The sequence below is a fragment of the Hippichthys cyanospilos genome, chromosome 20 (genome assembly GCF_059441005.1).
Source record: "Hippichthys cyanospilos isolate Australia breed blue-spotted pipefish chromosome 20, RoL_Hcya_1.0, whole genome shotgun sequence".
Taxonomy (NCBI): domain Eukaryota; kingdom Metazoa; phylum Chordata; class Actinopteri; order Syngnathiformes; family Syngnathidae; genus Hippichthys; species Hippichthys cyanospilos.
The window spans coordinates 16,067,728-16,086,971 of record NC_142388.1 but is presented as its reverse complement, the minus strand read 5'-3'; the positions used below and the strand labels follow the sequence as shown (position 1 = coordinate 16,086,971).

Sequence of the window (19,244 nt, the reverse complement as noted above, 5' to 3'; positions counted from 1 at the left end):
ACTACCCCTTCAAGTGTGAGAGAAGCACAGCAAAAAAAAAAAAACACTTGACAGTAAAAAACTGAGCAGTTGCTGGTTGAAGAAGCATACCAAACCAGCATTGCGTCCAGGCCAGCCCGCTCCTGCTGCTGAGCCCACATCTTGCCCGCTCCTGCCAAGCTCAGTAAGCTAACGTTGTTACCAAAGCCCAGGATGGCCGAGTCGAAGTCTCTGCAACAGTTGAAGAGAGAGAGATTGACCGCCAAACAGCGGTTTACCCGACAAGCAAAGGCACTGCTAAAGTCTTGCAAGAAAATGTCGACAGAAGAACTATTGGGAGCCTTAAGCAAGGTGACATTCGAGGCTGAGAAGATATTGGAGGCAAATGAGGAAGTGGAAGCTTTCATTGAGGAAGCGGAGCTTTAATCTACTGCTTAAGAGGACATCACTACTGCTAAAGAGGACATCAATGTGGATCTGAGGAAGACGACAGAAGACTGCGAACAGAAGCTTGAGGAAGTGGAAACTATTGTCCAGGAGGTGCTGTGGCGAAGTTTTGGCTGCTCCGAACGCTCATTTGCTGTGGAGGCAGCCGAAAAAGACTGTAGGCGCCTGGCAAGGAAATCCGGCCTTAAGCTGGAGGTGTATGAACTAATGCTCAGCAACCTTGAAGGGTTGGTGAAAAAGGCAAAGGAATCCATGCACCAGTGGACTCGATGGGTTCCAGAAGAGGAACGGCCTGACTTCCAGCAGCGCATCAGGAATGTGGAGGGCTCGCTACTGGAGTTAACCTCAGAAAAAGCTACCCTACTGCTAGTAAAGCTGGAAAGTAGTTCCTCAGAGGAAGTGCCACACCAGTCACCTGCCATTACACTCAAACCAAAGGCACTACCACAGTTCTACAGCAACAAACGAGACTTCTACCCCTGGAGGAAAGAGTGGGAGGCACTCCAAAGGCAAGGGGAACCGACCGGGTCCAGGGAGGTCAAAAAGATCCAACTGCTGGGTAGCCTGGAGGACAAAGTCGTGAGGGACCTTCGCCTGTCAACATACGGGACGGCGGATGAGATCTTTCGGGTCCTCGAAAACATGTTCGGAAACAAAATGGCAATTGTGCTGGAAATCATGGAGGAGCTACAGGCACTGCCACCAGTTAAAAGTCACCATCCCAGGAAGATTGTGGACTTAATACAAATTGTGGAATAGGCCCTATTCCACCTCAGTATGACCTCAGTGGACTAGGGAACACCGGTGCCCTGAAAAATCCACTCGTCACAAAGTCCCTGGAAAGTAAGCTGCCGAAGGATTTAAAGAAAGAGTGGCTAGTCCATGTGTCAGAAGAGGAAGATCCCTCCCCTGAGGACAGGTTCGACATGCTCATTAAGTTCCTTAAAAATCAAAAGAAGATATATGGGCAAGTAGACTGTGCCGAAGAGGAGTCTGCTGGCAGAGAAAGGCCTTGAAGAGTTCCCTGTCATTATGATGATCCTGGAAGTCACCGCAAATGCTGGCCAGAAGATTGGGACTCTGATAGACTTGGCCTCTGACACAAACTACATAACTCATGAGTAAGCTGAACTTGAGGAGTGAGGATGTGACTCTTGTAGTCCATGGAGTCGGCGGGATGCAAGTGACTGTGGAGACCAAGCGGTACCTGCTAAAGATCCGGGTTTCAACTCCAAGAGGAACCCTGAGATCCCACCAGCTTGTTTGCTACGGGCTGGACAGCATTACCGAGGTGGTTTAGGGGTTGGCCTAAATCATTCGGCGTGTGTATTGTAGTTAATGGCTTGCTGAAATTTATTCTTTGTTGTATTCGCGTAATTTAAAAGTAGGTAGTCTAATTTTAAGGCACTGCTAGTTTAATGTCAAACACGTACTGTGTATTTTGATTATGTAATATTGTGTATCGGGTTTTATAAGGAATGTGAAAAGAGTTAATGTTTTTTGTTTAGGGTTTTTTACCTGTGACCAACATAACAAGGATTGAAGAAAATCAAAATAAAAAAGGAAATAAAAAAGGAAAAACAAGAGTCTGGTCATTGAGTGGAACCCAGTTAGAAGCTCAGTTTTGGTACTAACCCTTCAAGTGTGGGAGAAGCACAGCAAAAAAGTTAAAACACTTGACATTATTCGAAAATGAAATTTCTGCTTGGTTATGCTTTTTAGAAGCAAGAATATTCAGGATAACATTCATCATTTTTGCTGAACTACGTTTAGTTTATGTTTTACAGTCAACGTTAATGAAATGACCAAAACAGCGTTTTCAGCCCGAGTGGAGGACATTTTGACCCTATTTGGCAGACATCATTCTACAATGAAATTTCTGCTTGGTTATGCTTTAGAAGCAAGAATATTTAGGATAACATTAATCTTTTCTGTTGAAATATATTTAGTTTTTATTTTACAGACAACATTAATGAAATGGCCAAAACAGCGTTTTCAGCCCGAGTGAAGCACATTTTGACCCTTCTTGGCAAACATCATTCTACAACTAGATTATGTACAATTCCTCAAAAAATTGCGTGTGAAGGGCAAACAGTTGAAGGGAGAGGTGTTGCATGCTGGAGTTATGTTGAATGTTGAAGTGCTTGAACCTGTGACATCATGTGAAATATACAAAGTTGGCATTGTTTTAAATAGGCCTATCTTTGTAGAAGATAAAAGAAAAAAACAAAACATTAGGAATTGTGGGAACATTTTGAATTGTGGGAAGAGGAAAATGGAATTCATGGAACAGCGGGCTTCGGGGAAATCGATTAAAGTTGGAACATTTTGAATGAGTCAAATAATGTAGAAGATACAAGGAAATACTGAAAATGATGAATAGTTCTTTAACACTATTTTCTTCATAATATTTTTAGTAAACTCTCAATTTTCTGGTTCGTAGTTACCATTCTCCTAGTAAAATAAAAATTCTGGATGGAGCCCTGTTGTGTGTGCGCATGAGTGTGTGTATTCGTTCGTCACTTACATGGATGAATTGTCCATCCACGGTCACCGTCTCCTCATGCAGTTTTTGTTTCATGACGGATAGCATTGACGGCACAGATGAGGCATAGAGGAGCTCTCTCTGGCTGGGGCCTCCTTTTCCTCTGGTAATTGCAGTTGGGGCCCAACAGCAATTTTGTGGCCCTTCTACTTATTGACAAACACAAAACTGCTGCCCTCTTTTAGACTTTGGATGCAGTTTTTACTTAGAATCATGTGTTCTGCAACCACCTTAGCGATGAACAATGTTGTATCCATTCTGAAAGAGAAAAGCAAAAACTATTGACGTTGTTTTTTTTTTTGTATTCGATATATGTCAAAACTCATTTTGGCTCTGGGGCCGGATCTACACCTTCTGTTCTCAGGTGGATCAGTAAAAAAATGTCAACTCTAGCTTTGTTTCCCAGAACTATGTTTTATCATTAGCCTACATTTGTAGCCTATCCTACATACCTATCGTAATCACGGATGACAAGAGATCTGTTCTAAGCAAAACACATATATTCACAAACGATTGCATTAGAAAAAAATATGTTTTTGTGTTTGGTGGTGAATGTGTTAACAACGGCTTTATTTTAACAGTTGACTGAATGCAATTTTACTCCTGAACCAACTCACCACACTAACAAACCGAAGTGGAAGCTATGATTATTTAGTTTTTTGGCCTTGATTGTCATACTACTTTGAAACAAAAAATAAAACGTTATAGCAGCGCATGGCCAGTAAGATTAAGTTATATCATATTAATATTAATCGTCTTTTGCATGAAACCAGATTAATTTTATTTTTAATACACTGGACGTGAGGGATTTTTTCATATTTACTGCTCTCTAGCGGCGGAAGGGAGCATTTGTTTTGATTTCTTTTAAAAATCAAAACTTTTGATAGAGATGAACTACAGACTCGCTTTTTTCGACGGACTGAAATTTTTGCCGGGTCGAATGAAATCTAGTGTTGTAGAAATCAAAGCTTTTTGATCCACTGAATCCGTCTGAAGCAACTGTGTTGAAATGGGTCAGTATCGCGACGCACTCACATGAATCCATGTTGAGCATCACGACTGCTTCCTGAAACACTGCATCAATGGGACAGTTGTGTCAAAATGGGTCAGAGTTTCAAAGCATTTGACACAATTCAGTATGGTGACATATTTTTGATAAAACCACATTGCATTTCCATTTGACATTTGGGCAATGTATAATAAAAATACAAGAAACTATTGTAACATTCTTAGAAAACAAAAAAAAAGAAATACTTGTGCAACAAGATACTGTGATGGTACCTTGTTGCAGTTGGTTGGCAACCAGTTCAGGGCGTGCTTCATCTACTGCCTGAAGTAAGGTGGGATAGGTACCAGCAAGCCTGCGATCCTTGTCCTCACAAGGATCGCTGGCTTGCTGGAAGACAGAAAATGGATGGATCAATGGATGGATAGGTATATAATATATATAGATAGAAAATGGATGGATGAATAGGTATATAAAATGCTTCAAACACTGGAATCGGTATTTATGTGTTTTACATATTTTTTTTTTCAAAAATAAAATAATTTCTGTCACATTGGTTCCTATTTTTTGGAGTTGCAGGCATATGAAAATATATTTTAGGTACCTATTTTAGGTATGTATGTATGTATGTATGTATGTATGTATGTATGTATGTATAGTATGTACTGTACAGTATGTACATTGTGTATGCATGTATGTACACTGTACGCATGAGTGTGTACAGTACAGTAGGTATGTATAATATGTGGTGCGCATGTATGTGTATTTGTATGTATGTTTGTACAGTATGTATGTAATTTGTGAAAAATATAAATATTGCAGATGAACCAGTGCAAAAAATACATAAATATTTAGAAAAATCTCAAAATAATGAATATTTATTTTCATATATTTGCATATTACTTTGAATAACCTCTTAAATTTCTGATTAGCAGATACCATGCTCCTAGTAAAATAAATATTCTAGATGGAGCCCTGTTGTGAGTGTGTGTGTATACGTTTGTGACTCAACAAACTTACATGGATGAATTGTCCATCCACAGTCACCGTACCCTCAGGCAGCTTTTGTTTTACGTGGGCTGGTGTTGATGGCACAGATGAGGCACAGAGCAGCTCTCTGGTTTGGGCCTCCTTTTCCTCTGGTAATTGTAGTTGGGGCTCGACATGAATTTTTGTGGCCCTTCTGCTCATTGACAAACACAAAATCGATGCTCTTGTGTCTTTGGACGCAAGGTGAGGACACAGGTTTTGCCTTGACACTTATGTGTTCTGCAACCACCTTAACAATGGAGCAATGCTGTTGCCATTCTGAAAGAGAAAGCCAAAAACACGGTTTTTGATTTGATATATTCTAATTGTTTCAAGAGAGTCACTGAAACTGCATAAAGTACAACAGAAGCTCGTATCTACACAACCTCAATGTGAAATTTAGCCATCAGGTGAAGCACAGCCGCAAAGCACCCATTTAAGCAGCAAGGAAGGCTTCCATTTCAAATGTCACTTTTGCACTAAAATAAATAGTATAATAAATAGTTTTGTATTATTATTACATTACATTTCATATTTCATATTTGGACTGCATTTAAGGCATCACATATATTTTAAAATTAGGTAAATAAGAGATACTTATATAGTATAAAAAGAATTTATGTAAATTATTAAATAATCATTTTAAATTAAGAACTACAGTACTATAAATTTATTATAACGTATTCAAAATAACGAATGAGCTCATTGTAAATGAACAAAAATTATCGTGCCTAACAAGCATTGCAATATGCAACGAGATAGTTTTAGAACATACAAGAATACTTTTTTGCGAGCAATGCAATGGCATTCGGCGGAAAACGACATGGCTTTCAGTTTACATTAGCATCTTAGCTTCGTCGTTCCTTTAGTCAGTGCAGAATAGAAAAATACTTCGATCGCCCTAGAAGAGATTAACATTGGCCGAGGGTCCCCACCAGGGCTCTCACCAGACATCGCCTTTATTCTGTGACGTATTATGAACGGTCAGTCTCGTAATTCTTTTTAAACATAATTAATTTACATCTGGACAGGTAACGTTGCCACATCAAATCCGCTCTTGCATCTGCAAAATGAAATAAATAAAAAATACAGTATTTACTAGACCGATTTAGTGCTAAATTTCTTCTCCACAACTCCAACGCAAAACTGAAAGTAAAAGTAGGAAGCTATAGTGTGTTGTTGCCACTCACTCATTACAAAATAAAAAACGAGTATAAAAAATGAAACTTATGCCAACAGGCTGGATTATTAACATTAGAAAGAAAAAAAGAAACGATGTAAAAAACTATTCTGTATGGAGTCTCATGACTTCCCCCTCTGTGCTGAACAAAAGTGGGAGGCGCAGGCCACCGGCAGGTATAAGTGGGCGCTCATCAAATGTGGCTTCCCACATGGCCAGGGGGATAGTGACTGGGTTCCCCGAGTCCTCCACCACCTCCACTATGTCCACCAAGTAATCAACACGATGGTGATGTTTTTGCTTGACTCGCAGATCTGTTGAGTGGAATGATAAAATGAAGTGTCATAATGGATGAAATTCAAAACAAAATTACTGGTTGTTTACATACACACATTCCAGGCACACGCACGCGCGAGATGGTCATCATTATACTTAACTTTCAGTTTTTAACACAAAACCTTATCATTTTGCGTTTAATGAAAGAGGACTACAGAACTCTTATAGTAATTACCATTAAAAGTCGGAATTCACAGGATTTGTGCAATTTTAAGTTCAACCATAGCTGAGTGTCTAATTTATTCCATTTATTCCAATTAGAATAGATATGAATGACTCATGAACAAAAGTGTGAGGCACAGGCCACCCGGCAGGTATAAGTGGGCGCTCATCAAATGTGGCTTCCCACACAGCCAGAGGGATGGTGACTGGGTTGACTCATGTGTTTAATTAATACCATTTATTCCAATTAGAATAGATATGAATGACTCATAGTTATGAAAATGCTTCATATTAACACCTCAATTGGAATTAAGAGACCAAACCTAAGTTGACTTTCATTTGGATTCACAGGTGTGTTGTATTCATTTTATTAATCCAAACACACGTGTCACGTGTATGGTTCAATCAGAATAGCCAAGCTACGTCAATGGTTCTGTCTTGACTGAAATGTGTTGTGAGATTGTAGTTCACATGCTATAAATGGCAGCAAGAGCGTGACTGAGACAGAAGTACTTTGAGTACTGCATTGTTTTTGTCTTGATGTTGCTTGATAAGTATTAAAATACCTTGAACACAGGCAATTTTTGAGTACCACTGACATAGAAGCAATTAATTACTCACATCTACTTTGGTGTACTGCGTTGTGTGCATGGTGACACCGTAGTCATTGCCTCGTACACTCAAATGGGTGAAGCGATAGTTGATCCCCACAGAAACATTATTGAGGGTGGCCTCCCTCTAGAGGGTGATCTTCACAGATGCTTCATCCTGTAGTAGTTTAAAAATGCTCTGTATGTGTTGTTTGAAGTTCGACAACTGAAAATCACTAACTGTGTACTTACTTTTTGAATTGTGATTATGCACATGGGCGCATCCCGGGTGCCCCTCTGCCTCACCATCCGCATTGACTGCATCTAAAGTGGACCAAGGTAAACATAAAAGTCAAAGGCATAATTATGTGTGCGCGCGTGCTCGTGCCTAGAATGTGTGTGTATAAACAACCATGAAACTGAAAGGGAAAAAAAAAAGTCATTCGGGTGTCCTTGTAATAATCAGTTCATTGCAATAATTGTGTTAACCTGCACGTAACTGTATTTCAAATACATTCATGTCCTTCTGGGGCAACCTCTCGACAAACCAAAGTAATAGTGAGTTTTAGTCAATCACATTTTGAACGTAAAACAAGTTGACACTTAATGAAAAACGAAAGGTATTCCAAATACAGTATTGCAAGAGAAAGCAAGTAATCGTGTTAGAACACAAAAAATGGGCGTAATACACATGATGGAAATAGAATAATAGAAAAATAATTAATGAATAAATGATTTTTTTTCACACGTTATCTTTGATGAGTGTATGTACAAGCATGTGTGTGACAGTGCTTATAGGTGCATATGTGACCTAATAAACTTACATGAGTTACTTGCCCTTCAAGGGAAACCATGCCCTCAGGCGCCTGATTTTTGATTGCCTGAGGGGTGATGGTGGCGATGGGGGGCACAGAAGGAGCTTGGCTTGGGCCTCCAGGTCAGGGGAGATGGTGAGTTGGGGACCAGAATAAATCTTCATCCCCCTCCTGCTTAGCAGGACATTTGGGGTCCGGCTATCCACACAATTACAAAAGACAAAGTTGTTGCCCTCTGTGACTTTGGCAGCCAAATCTGGAAATAGAACAAGTTTGTACACGCTTTGCCCGTCACAGAGGGCAACAACTTTGTTTTCATGAAATCCGTCCAACTCTAGCGGTCGTTAGGGCAAAAAATCCAGTTTTTGGCCGTGATGCATGTTTCTACTTTTACTGCTTTCGCGATGAGCATCTGTGTTGCCACACTATTAGGACCGTGATATTTCATCAAATAAATTCTAAATAGTTGCCAAAACGGTACAGTTGTACCGAACCTAGTATATGCACAACATCATTTAAAGTTTAGTGGTATAATGACGCGCAATTTCCACAAGAGTGAATTGTTGAGGGGATAACCACAAAGCATCAATTTAATTTCAATTAAATAATTTCATGTCAATTAAATAGGAACGTCTGCCTTTTCTAACGTCAGCGTAATATCATGAAAAAGAAATAAATTTTCACACCAGCATTATATTACATTTATTGACTGCATTTAAAGATAGTATTATGTACAACAAAACCAAATAATGCAACAATTCCTGTATTTGTAACGAAATAAAATGTCATGAGTCAGTGGATGAAGTTGAGAGCAATGATTTTAAAGATCCATCAGGTGTCAGTGTTGAGCAACAAAAGCAACAGGTCAAGCTAGCTTAAAGCCGCACGTGGCGAGTCTGTGTGCTAGCAGAAGCGTCCACATATACATTGTGATGGAAAACAAACTACGAAATTTCAGTTGACACTTTCTTTGCACATTAACAAAATAAAAATCCCTAACATATTCCAGCACTCTGGAGGGATTTATTGTGACGAGCGGCGACAAAGCAGTGTATATAATTAAATCGAGTTTTACCCCCCACCCCACCCCACTATTGCGTTGGAGAAAAAAAAAGGGGAAAACGTTGACGATGAAATAATGAAATGTACTGTCTATAATAGAAGTGCATAAAATAAAGACATTTCCAATGGTTCATCGACTGTTTGTAGTTTTACACAAAACGTGTTACACAATGCAAGGTAATTTTTCCTCCACCTGCTAGCCAAGAGGTTTTTTTTTAATATATGTGGCAGAAGGCCGAATTTTTTTTCACACTGGTTTGCACCGATTTCTAACGGCATTTACAGAACATAAAACAACGTTACGGAAAATAAACCTAACACTATACATTTTGAAGTGTATAACCATGCCTTATATATTAAATATTTTCGAGTTTTTTTGTCACTTTCTTACATTTTGAGTCGGGTCAGTCGGCAAAATGTAATTTGCAGTATGTATATATTCCAAATATATATAAAAAAAAAAACATGTCACAGAAGTACATTCACTCGAAAAAACTGAAACACGCAGAACAATAATTTTGGGAAGGTGTTACATTCGGTTTGAATTTAAGAGGAAATAATAGCCTACCTCTCTCTGTCGTCGTCAATGTGAGGTGGACTTTTTATTCCAAATAGCATAGACCCATCCCACTATCGCGTTGGAGAAATAATGGCCTACCTCTCTCTGTCGTCGTCAATGTCAAGTGAATTTTTATTCCAAGTAGCCCCACCCCTAAGTGGCAGAAAGCGGAAAAAACATTCGATTTTGGTAATGTACGTCATCTTGAAAAAAAAAGAGGGGTGATTTATTAAAGTTGTAGCGGGCTTCAAATCGGCTGTGCATACCGACTATGTGCCTATTCTATTTATTACTACTTAATAAGCATAACATCTAGAGGTACACAGGGGCTTGAGAATGCACACCATTCATAACATCACCCTTAATAATTTAATGAAGCAACCCTCAATTTCCAGAGCATTCAAAACCAATAGTTTCTTTTCTTTTACTTTTTATTTTTGCAGCCATTGATTATTAACTAATAAACGTGACTACATAAGAAATAAAGTATTTGCACTCACCAATACGGGCCCGCACAGTACCTCCATTTATAAATGAAATGGTTAAGACCGAAAGACTTTGACCGAGCAAGAACAGTTTTTGAGCACATAAAAATATATTGATTTTCTGTGTTTGCGACCTCTGCGTTTTCGCTGAGCACGTAAGGACACAACTCAAGCGTGAGCGAAGGATTTGGAGCGAGCAAAATGTTTTTCTGTGCTGGACTGACTGCTTCGGCCAAAATTCTTGTGGTAGACAAGTGTGAGCAGTCTGGGTGTTGTCCAGGTTGTCTCATGAGGTTTGAAGAGGGTAATGTGGACAAAGTGTGATTCCTTTTGATACAGCATTTTGTTGGAATAAAGTTACTGAGAAATACAAGCAGCTTGTCTAAAATGCATCAAGTAAAAGCACAAAAGAAAAACCTCTCTGAAATTGAATATCATTATATTATAATGTTTAATTATAAACATTTAATTCTCTGGATATTATAATGATTATAATATGCAGAGAATTAAATGTATTTTGTGGCATTTAACAATCTGGCCAATTTGCATCAAAGGGGTTTCCACTGTATGACACAATTTTACTGTTAAGCACTCAAGTATGCTGGCAGCATAATCGATGCAACACTGAATGGTGTTAAACTGAATGCGAGAAACAAACGCGAAAAGTAATTCCTAAGAAGTTAAGAACAAAATTAGTTGGTAGAGTATGCCTGAACAGTGGAGAGTGTTTTTTTTTTAATGTCTTATTAAATAAATCAAGATAAGATAGTTGAATAGCTGCACAATAAGAAATGTAAAAAAAAAAAAAAAAGGGAATAGAAACAAATCTGTTCCAGCAGCAAAGAATTTCCAATTGACTTTTTTTTCTTATTCAAACTTTAGGGCAGGGATCACCAAACTTTTTGAAACCGAGAGCAATTCTTTGGTACTGAGTAATACGAAGGACTACCAGTGGTGGCGGTTGGCAAAGAAATACCGTGCATTCGTCGGAAGAGGGCAATGTTGTATTGAAACGTAACCTAATTTTGTTCTGTTCGATTTTTATATTTTGTATTTCGGTTGAAATGGCTCCATATTATTTCTAAGTCCACTGGAGCAATAGTGTTAATTTATGGATGATTTTCAATCCGTCAGCTAGCAGAGTTTATTAAGGGTCGCGAAAGGGGCTTCCGGGAAAATCATTCACGCTGCTGTCATCAAGTCAGACGCGACGGCACGCGTATATCCGAAGACGTAAAGTGTTCCAGCTTTGTCTATGTTTAGCGGCCCAAAGTGGTATGTATGAGTTTGGTTTATGTTTAAATGCATATTATGTTGTCCGTAGCTGACATCTCTTTTGTATGTGTCAGTTCTACGGTGTGAACTGTTGCAAACAAGTGCAGTCAGTAAAGCATTAGTACGAAGAACCTTGGTGTCTCTCCCTTTTTTTGGACAAAGCCGGCATAACCAGTTTATGTGAAGACCTTGATCATGTGATTGATTTCTCACAAGAATTAAGGATCAGCTGTAGTAAATCAAGTGTAATATGTCATGTATATGTGATTTGCATAATCGTTAGTAAAATTCCTGGAAAATTACAATGGTCCATCACTTGAACTATTATAACTATTATAGCAGACCAGGTCTGCTGGTTATTCATGTGATTTTTGGGGGAGACCCAGTGCCTGCGGCCACTACGTGGATGACCCCTGCTTTAGGTAATTCAATTATGCTGGTAGCATAAACTCTCAAGCAATGTATTATTCAATGACACGGAATTCAAAGTTCAAAGGAAGTTGCATGGTAGAATAGGCTAAAAGACGGTGGAAGAGGTTGAGCAATGTCTTGTTTTCCTGTAGTTTGAACATGTTTCCCATTGGGTGAATAAACATTTAAATATGAACAAATGTTGTTTTAGTCGAGGGGGTATCATACAGTGGAAAGTCCTCATTGTAACTACAATAGTATTTCTTAATGGAGAATTAATGATAAAATAGGAGATGAATAGATGCACAGAGTAGTACAAAAAAAAAAAAATAATGGGAACAAATCTGGTCCAATCGCATCAAAGGTGTTTCCACTTTAAGGCACTTCCATTTTTTTTACTGTAAAGGGTAACTATACATTTAAATATGAAGAAGTACAGTGTTTTAGTAAAGGCAGTATCAAACAGTGGAAAGTCCTCATTCTAACTGCTGTAAAATTTCTTAATGAAGAATTAATTAATGATAAAACAGATGAATTGATGCACAAAAAAAATAGCATCAAAGGTGTTTCCACTGTCTGACTCATTCATTTTATTACTGTAACGGACTCAAGTATGCTGGCAGCATTAACCGGTAACTGATGAAACACTGAATGATGCTGAACTGAATGTTGGTTACAACAGCTGAAAAGTAGTTACTAAGACAATTCGGAGGAAATTGGTTGATACAATAGGCTTAAAAACAGCAGAGGGTGTGTGCGTGTGTGTGTATGTACACACACACACACACACATTATATATATATATATATATATATATATATATATATATATATATATATATATATATATATATATATTTTTTTTTTTTTTTTTTATAACAGGCTTCTCATTTCATGACTGTACATTCGAATGTCACCTTACACCAAAAACAGAAGTGCTGCATCAGTCCATCACACTGTTTTAGCTGAGGGGTTTTCATACAGTGGAAAGACAGAATTTAATCTCATAATAACTGCTTTAAGATTTCTTAATGAAGACGTAATGATAAAATAGTGGATGAAAAGATGCACAAAGACTTATGTAAAAAAATGGATTAAAGGAATAGAAACAAATCTCTAAGATCAAACAAGCTTGTCAAAAATTTTAAGTGCAAACCATTGAAAAAGGAGACCAACAAATACAAATACAATGGTTTACGAACTCCCTCTTTTACAAAGTTTTCATTTTACGAACGTGGACCGCGGCGTTTTTTGTCCCCCTCTTACGCACAAACCTTTCGTTTTACGAACAATCCAACATGCCCCAACATGCCGGTCAATGTGTCCGTACTATTTTTTTCGCTTTGCTGCATCAACAAAATCAACTGTTCTCACATGTCACGGTAACGCTGATATGCTATTGCTCTTACAATGTTACAGTCACTGTGTCAGTCACGGTGTCAGTCACGGAGATGCTGATATGCTATTGGTCGATTAAGGTCACAGTCCTGGTCTCAGTCACGGAGATGCGGATATGCTATTGGCCAGCGTCACGTCAATCAGAGAAATGCCAATGTGCTATTGGCCGAACGCCTTCATCTAGCTTGATGGCACAGCCGGTCGGTGTGTTGTGAAGACTTTGCAAACTTTATCTGTTAGACATGGCTTCTAAAATTGCGAGTGGTGGTAAAGGAAGAAATAAGAGGATGATGACAATAGAAACGAAGCAGGAGATAATAAAAAAATACGGAGGCGCACGCATAGTTAACCTTGCTCGTGAGTATGGCCGAAACCGCTCGGCATTCTTCTAAGGGCAAGACTTTCCTTGCCAGGGGACGGACCTCAGTCAACAACAAAATGGAGAGGCTTCTTCTATTATGGATTAAAGTGAAGGAAATCGCCTGTGATATGTTCTCGTTTGAGAAAAGTTTTCATTTAAGAAAATAAATAAATTCTGCGGGTTGGTCTCTGCTCCCCTCCGCCTCCACCCAGCTCAAGTCACGTCGCCCCAAAGGTAAATGTCATTTTTCCTTTGTATATTTGTTTAATTTAACTGTACAGTAGATTGTTACTATTTTTTAATATGTGTATAAAGTCATGATGTTTTTACCTAAGGTTTTTGCACGCGTTGCACGCATTCACTAATTAACATAGGTTTGGATTTCCCGTCATACGAGCAATTCGAGTTACGAGCATAGCTGCTGAACGGATTAAGTTCGTAACACGGGGGTCCACTGTAGTTGTGTGATGTGAAGCAGTACATTATAGCTTCATGTGTCAAGAGTGAGAGATTGTATTTATGTTATGGAATATTAAGATGTTACATGAAACATTGTCTGTATCAACGGCAGTGGTTAGATTTTGGAGCTGATTTGTTCTCATTCCATAATTTGCTAGGGCTGCGATTGGCTGGCAACCAGTTGAGAGTGTCCCTCACCCACTGCCGAAGACAGCTGGCATAGACACCAGCAAGTGAGCGGTCCGCGTGAGGCTATGCGCCGACAAATAGATGGATGGATATAATTTGCGAGGGTAAAAGTTAACACAGGCAATAACAAATTGAGGTAGATGTGCCTCCCAGAATGCTTGTTTGATCTCAGAGATTTAACGGAATCATGAGTATGGTACATACAAATGTATTTAAACAAATGCATGAGTGAAAAGGTATTTCATAGAGCAACCTTTGCAGAGCACACAGATGATGGCAAAAATGTATCTATGGATACAGATCATGTAGGTTGGATTGGGGGACTAGGACTGTTCTTTTCAATGCAGGGACAACAGCGTAAGAACAGGAAAAGAGATTGCATTCTAAGGATAGGATGGCGTCATGGTCCTTGTAAACTCCTCAGCAAGGTCGCATGATGAAAAGATGAAGGAGGTGGTGAAGACTAAAGCTGTAAAAAGATAACGCTGCATTTAAAACACCACTTAATAGCAATTTGGCTACTCCTATTGGCGATTTACAAATGAATCGGCAGAAGTGGTGCTTGGTTGTCCGTGGTCTTCATGTTGTTGGCACTTGTTTTCTTTTTCTTCTTCATTTTTACTTTTTTTTTTGTCTCTTGGGGAAAAAGGAGAACACACGACAAAACTTCCATGATGCTGACATCATCTTTCATTTTCTACAATACAGTAAATTAGTATATCACACTCATGCCCAATCAAGTATCCAGTGACATGAATACACTCACATATTTGTTACTGTGATTCTGCTATAAACTGCTTGTGCACCCGAACAAAGAGCCTGTTAAAAAAGAAAGGAAATATTTTTACAACATTTAATGGCTTTAGGAAAAAAGATAGGCTTAATGATTAGCAGTTTACCTTGAAGAGAGGAGATGTTCCAGATGACAACAGGTCCTTGAGCAAGCAGTACAATGGCTCATCAAAATCTTCTACTTGGTGGCAAACGTCCAGCTGTTGTTTGGATGAATGAAATGTGGAGCCACAGGAAACAAGTGGACAGCATCAGTCTACAATAACAAACAAATCCGTTAAGGGGGTGAAAACAAAAGCTGAGAAAGATATCCACATTTTTTTAGCTGTAATTGACATAAATTACGGCAACTCTCTCCTTTCTCCTGAACAAAGGACCTGTTAGAAATACTGTAGATGGGACAAAAATTACTTATGATGAGCTACTTACCTTTTCCTACCAATAGAAAGAAAATGGTCTGTAGAAAGCACAAAACAGACGTGTTTTAATCCAGAGGGGAACTGCCACTGGACAAGCCTGATGATGTGTCATCAAAGCCTTTGACGCGGTGGTGATCTTCCACTAGTTCTTTGGATGAATGCAACATGTGGAGCCACAGGCAACAAGTGGAAAACATCGGTCTCCAAAAAAGAAACAAAATACACTGAGGAGGTGACAACAAAAGCTGATAGAGATATGCACATTTTTAGTTTTAACTGAAATAAATCACAGCAATTTACACCAGAATGAGGACAACTCCTGCTTGATTGCTAGCTCTTTCTCCTGAACAAAGAACCCGTTAGAAGTAGATGGGACAAAAGTTACTGTCGTTACAAAAGAAGATGATGAGCTACTCAGCTTTTCCAACCAATTAAAGAAGGAAAAAACAGACTTGTTTTAATCCAGAGGGAAACTGCCAATGGACAAGCCTGATGATGTGTCATCAAACTCTTGCACACGGTGGTGATCTTTTCTTTGGATGAATGCAATGTGTGGAGCCACAGGCAACATGGGGAACACATAGGCCTGCAAACAAGAAACACATTCAGGGGGTGAGGACAAACTGCAAAAGAGAGGCGAACCTATAGTTTGTTTTAACTCTTTTAGTGCCAAGCGTTATCGGAAAAGGAAACCTCGAGAGAGCCAGTGTATTTTGCATTTTCAATCATCTTTCACGGCCAACAGAATATTGGATACTATGTCTATGTAAATATGTAAATGTAAAAAAAAAATGAAAATATGAATATATCACATGAAAGATTGACTACCATTCCTTTGAATGCATGTTCAGTTGACAATAGTTATGTTTTATATGTAAAAACACTGTTATCTAGTGGTCACATTTTATCACAACAGAGCTTACAGAACTTATTTTAGATAAGCATTAGTAGTCAAGAGTGTATTCTCATTATGAGTGTATTCTCCATAAGAACATACTTATAACTTTATTATTTAGTTATTATTGTGATTACTATTATTAAAGGGTAGAATTCTTGTCCATGGCACTGAAAGCATTAACTGACACAGTTCACGGCAACTTACACTGGAATGAAGAGAAGTCCTTGCTTGTCTGCCACCCTGGTTTTCAAGTCAGTGCTCCACGATGTATATTTATGGGCACCGATCATTTTAATCTGGGGGGAAAAAAAAGGAATTCAGAACCATTGAGTACAAATATATAACATATATAAATAATAAATAAATATATATACAAAAGTAAAACAGACTTGGCTTTGTCTTACAATATATGTGTAAGATAAACTGACTGATTTAATAGTGCAACAGCTTTGCTTTATGTATTCTAATTGCTATTTTTCTGGCTGATTCATTAGTACAACAGCTTTGCTTCATGTATTCTAACTTACTTTTTCAGACACCACAGCGCCTCTTTGTCTCATGTGTGTGTGTGTGTTAAAAACAATGTCAAGGTCAAGGCCTGAATCGCAAGTTATCTGCAAGTTCTGCCACGGTGCACAATGCTCATGTTGTGTGACGGTTGAATTGTGAGACCCCCACACCTCAGTAACAGTTTTTTAATAAAAAGACTGCAGTCCGAAAGCTCGGAGAGAGAGAGGGAAGAGAGACTTTGCAACGAGGCTGACATGGTCACGCTCTTTTTCGAGCTCTCCCCACTGCAGTGGTAAAACTTAATCTCTGACTCCTGTGTTGTTATTTACACCTCTCCTCGGGTCATTTGTGGGGTATCAAGCCCACTTCAAACCCAACAATATGTAAATATCCTTTCCATTTATATCTCTACAATGGCATGCCGTTTAAATTCATATGTCATGCGTAATGTCCAGTCATATGCACGTGCAATCAGAAAGTGACATGAAAAACGCACACAAGTGGCTTCTGTTCTAGTATTGACGTCTATTTCCTCTGAACAAATATCCTGATAAAATACACGGGCCAAAAATTATTTTACTGGCTTTACAAAGGAAGACAGGTTGAATGATGAGCGACTTACCTTTTCCTACGAATAAAAGAAGACAGTCTGAAGAGAGCAGAAAACAGACTTGGTTTAATCCAGATCTACAAAATATAATCAAAATAGATGGTAGTGAGGACGACTGCTCCAAAAGATAGGCAGACCTACAATTGGTTTTAACTGACATACAGTAGTTCACAGTAACTTACACTGGAATTGTCACGTTTCTTGTCTTTTTAGTTTGTGTTGATTTGCAGACTGTCTCCTTCCTCCGCATTGGGCGGGGCCATCGGACACTCACACCTGTTGCGCATCTCGTCAGAGGGCTTTATAAGCTGGCCGGCACTTACAAACAAGCCTTTGCCGGGTTATCCCCTCGTCAAGCTCGCTTGCCGTCCCGTGAATCCCAGCGCTCTTGACCTCACGTCCCACCTTCTCGAGTCTTCTTGGTTTGTACTTTGTGCGTGTTATGTTTTACGGCTTGTGAACGATTTCTGTTGCTACTTTGTTTGCAGCCATCCCCCGTGGACTCACGTCCTCCTTGCTGCCCTTCTTCCCCGTGGACTTTAGATCCAGACGTTCTCGTCTCGCTTTGTGTTGGTACTTTGTGACTTTGGTTTGCTACTTTGCCTTCGGACTGTTTTTGTGTTTTTCTCACGCCTTGCGTGCTCCTTTTGTTAATAAACTCAGTAACTTCACCTCTCGTGCCTAGTTGGGGTCCATTCCCATTTGGGATCCGCGGGTTATTCGTGACAGGAATGAAGAGAAGTCCTGCTTGGCTGCCACCTTGGTTTACAAGTCAGTGCTCCTTGATGTATGTATTTGGGCACCCATTCTTCTACCCTGTGAGAAAAAGGGGAATACAATAGTGTCGAGTAGAAATTCGCATGCTGCAAAGGCGAGATGGGCTTGGCTCTTTCCAACATTTAAGTATAACCATTTCATTTTCTACAATGGTAGCACATTAAGATTATGTACACACATATCTATGCTCTCTATTATGAGATGAATCTACCATCTCTTCAGAACAACTAACCTGTTTAAAGTAGAGGAGAGTAAAATGACAACACTTACAGTTGACAAAAAAATATTTTATAGAGACTTACTTGGTCTGTTTTCTGCTGTCATTTCACGCTGACGATTATTACATTGTCAAAATTGTGAACAAAAATAATTCCACTAGACCCTCCCTCCCCAAAGATTTTTATACTTTCTCTGTACATTGTCTCTCCTCCTCACCTTACACTCACCTTACACACACGTTAAACCGTCTTCGCAGCAGATTTCATCCTATCAAATGTCAACATATAATCCCACCACTCCCTCCCATCGACTTGACCCCTCCATTCCTCCATTTTTTTTTTTTTTTTACTTTTTCCTGAATTTTGACTCTCACCTCCTCACCTCCCACTCACCTTATCGCACACACACTACATCATCTTCACCCCTGATTTAATCCCATCACATCTCAACATTTGGGCTCCTTCACACAACAGGGACAACTCGTAATTTGCGACTAGGATAGGACTCACCTTTCAGTGTGTAAAACACAGAAGACAGGGTTGTGATAGCTATATTATGTTCGCAGTACACCTGAATGAACAGCACACTGAGGTCGGGAGACAAAAATGAGGTCAAGCAGTGTGTTCTTGTCAGTGGTACCTGTATTTATGAGCTGTGTGTAACCCTTAGAGACTAACAGTTCCATAATGGGCTTGTATGAGTCTGAGAGTGCATCTTCATTGAAATCTCCAC

General features: G+C 39.1%; 1 protein-coding gene across 24 annotated transcripts in view; it reads right to left on the bottom strand.

The window, feature by feature from the left end:
* Positions 1-962: 962 nt before the first annotated feature.
* Positions 963-19,244, bottom strand: part of LOC148407553 (uncharacterized) — a 69,582-nt gene continuing 51,300 nt past the window's right edge. For 18 of the 24 annotated variants that reach the window (XM_088403584.1, XM_088403598.1, XM_088403597.1 and 15 more), the window contains 5 exons: positions 17,699-18,332; positions 17,529-17,593; positions 16,601-16,692; positions 15,187-16,084; positions 15,054-15,106 (listed from right to left, as the gene is read on the bottom strand). In XM_088403584.1, the coding sequence (XP_088259710.1) occupies positions 18,328-18,332 (5 nt within the window). In that variant the 3' untranslated portion in view covers positions 15,054-15,106; positions 15,187-16,084; positions 16,601-16,692; positions 17,529-17,593; positions 17,699-18,327. Of the gene's footprint in view, positions 3,230-4,006; positions 4,046-4,252; positions 4,368-4,997; positions 6,501-7,305; positions 7,453-7,526; positions 7,599-8,098; positions 8,346-9,719; positions 14,924-15,053; positions 15,107-15,186; positions 16,085-16,600; positions 16,693-17,528; positions 17,594-17,698; positions 18,333-18,904; positions 19,001-19,021; positions 19,240-19,244 lie in introns of those variants that run through there. The other 6 variants (XM_088403594.1, XM_088403596.1, XM_088403595.1 and 3 more) reach the window with 6 other exon arrangements.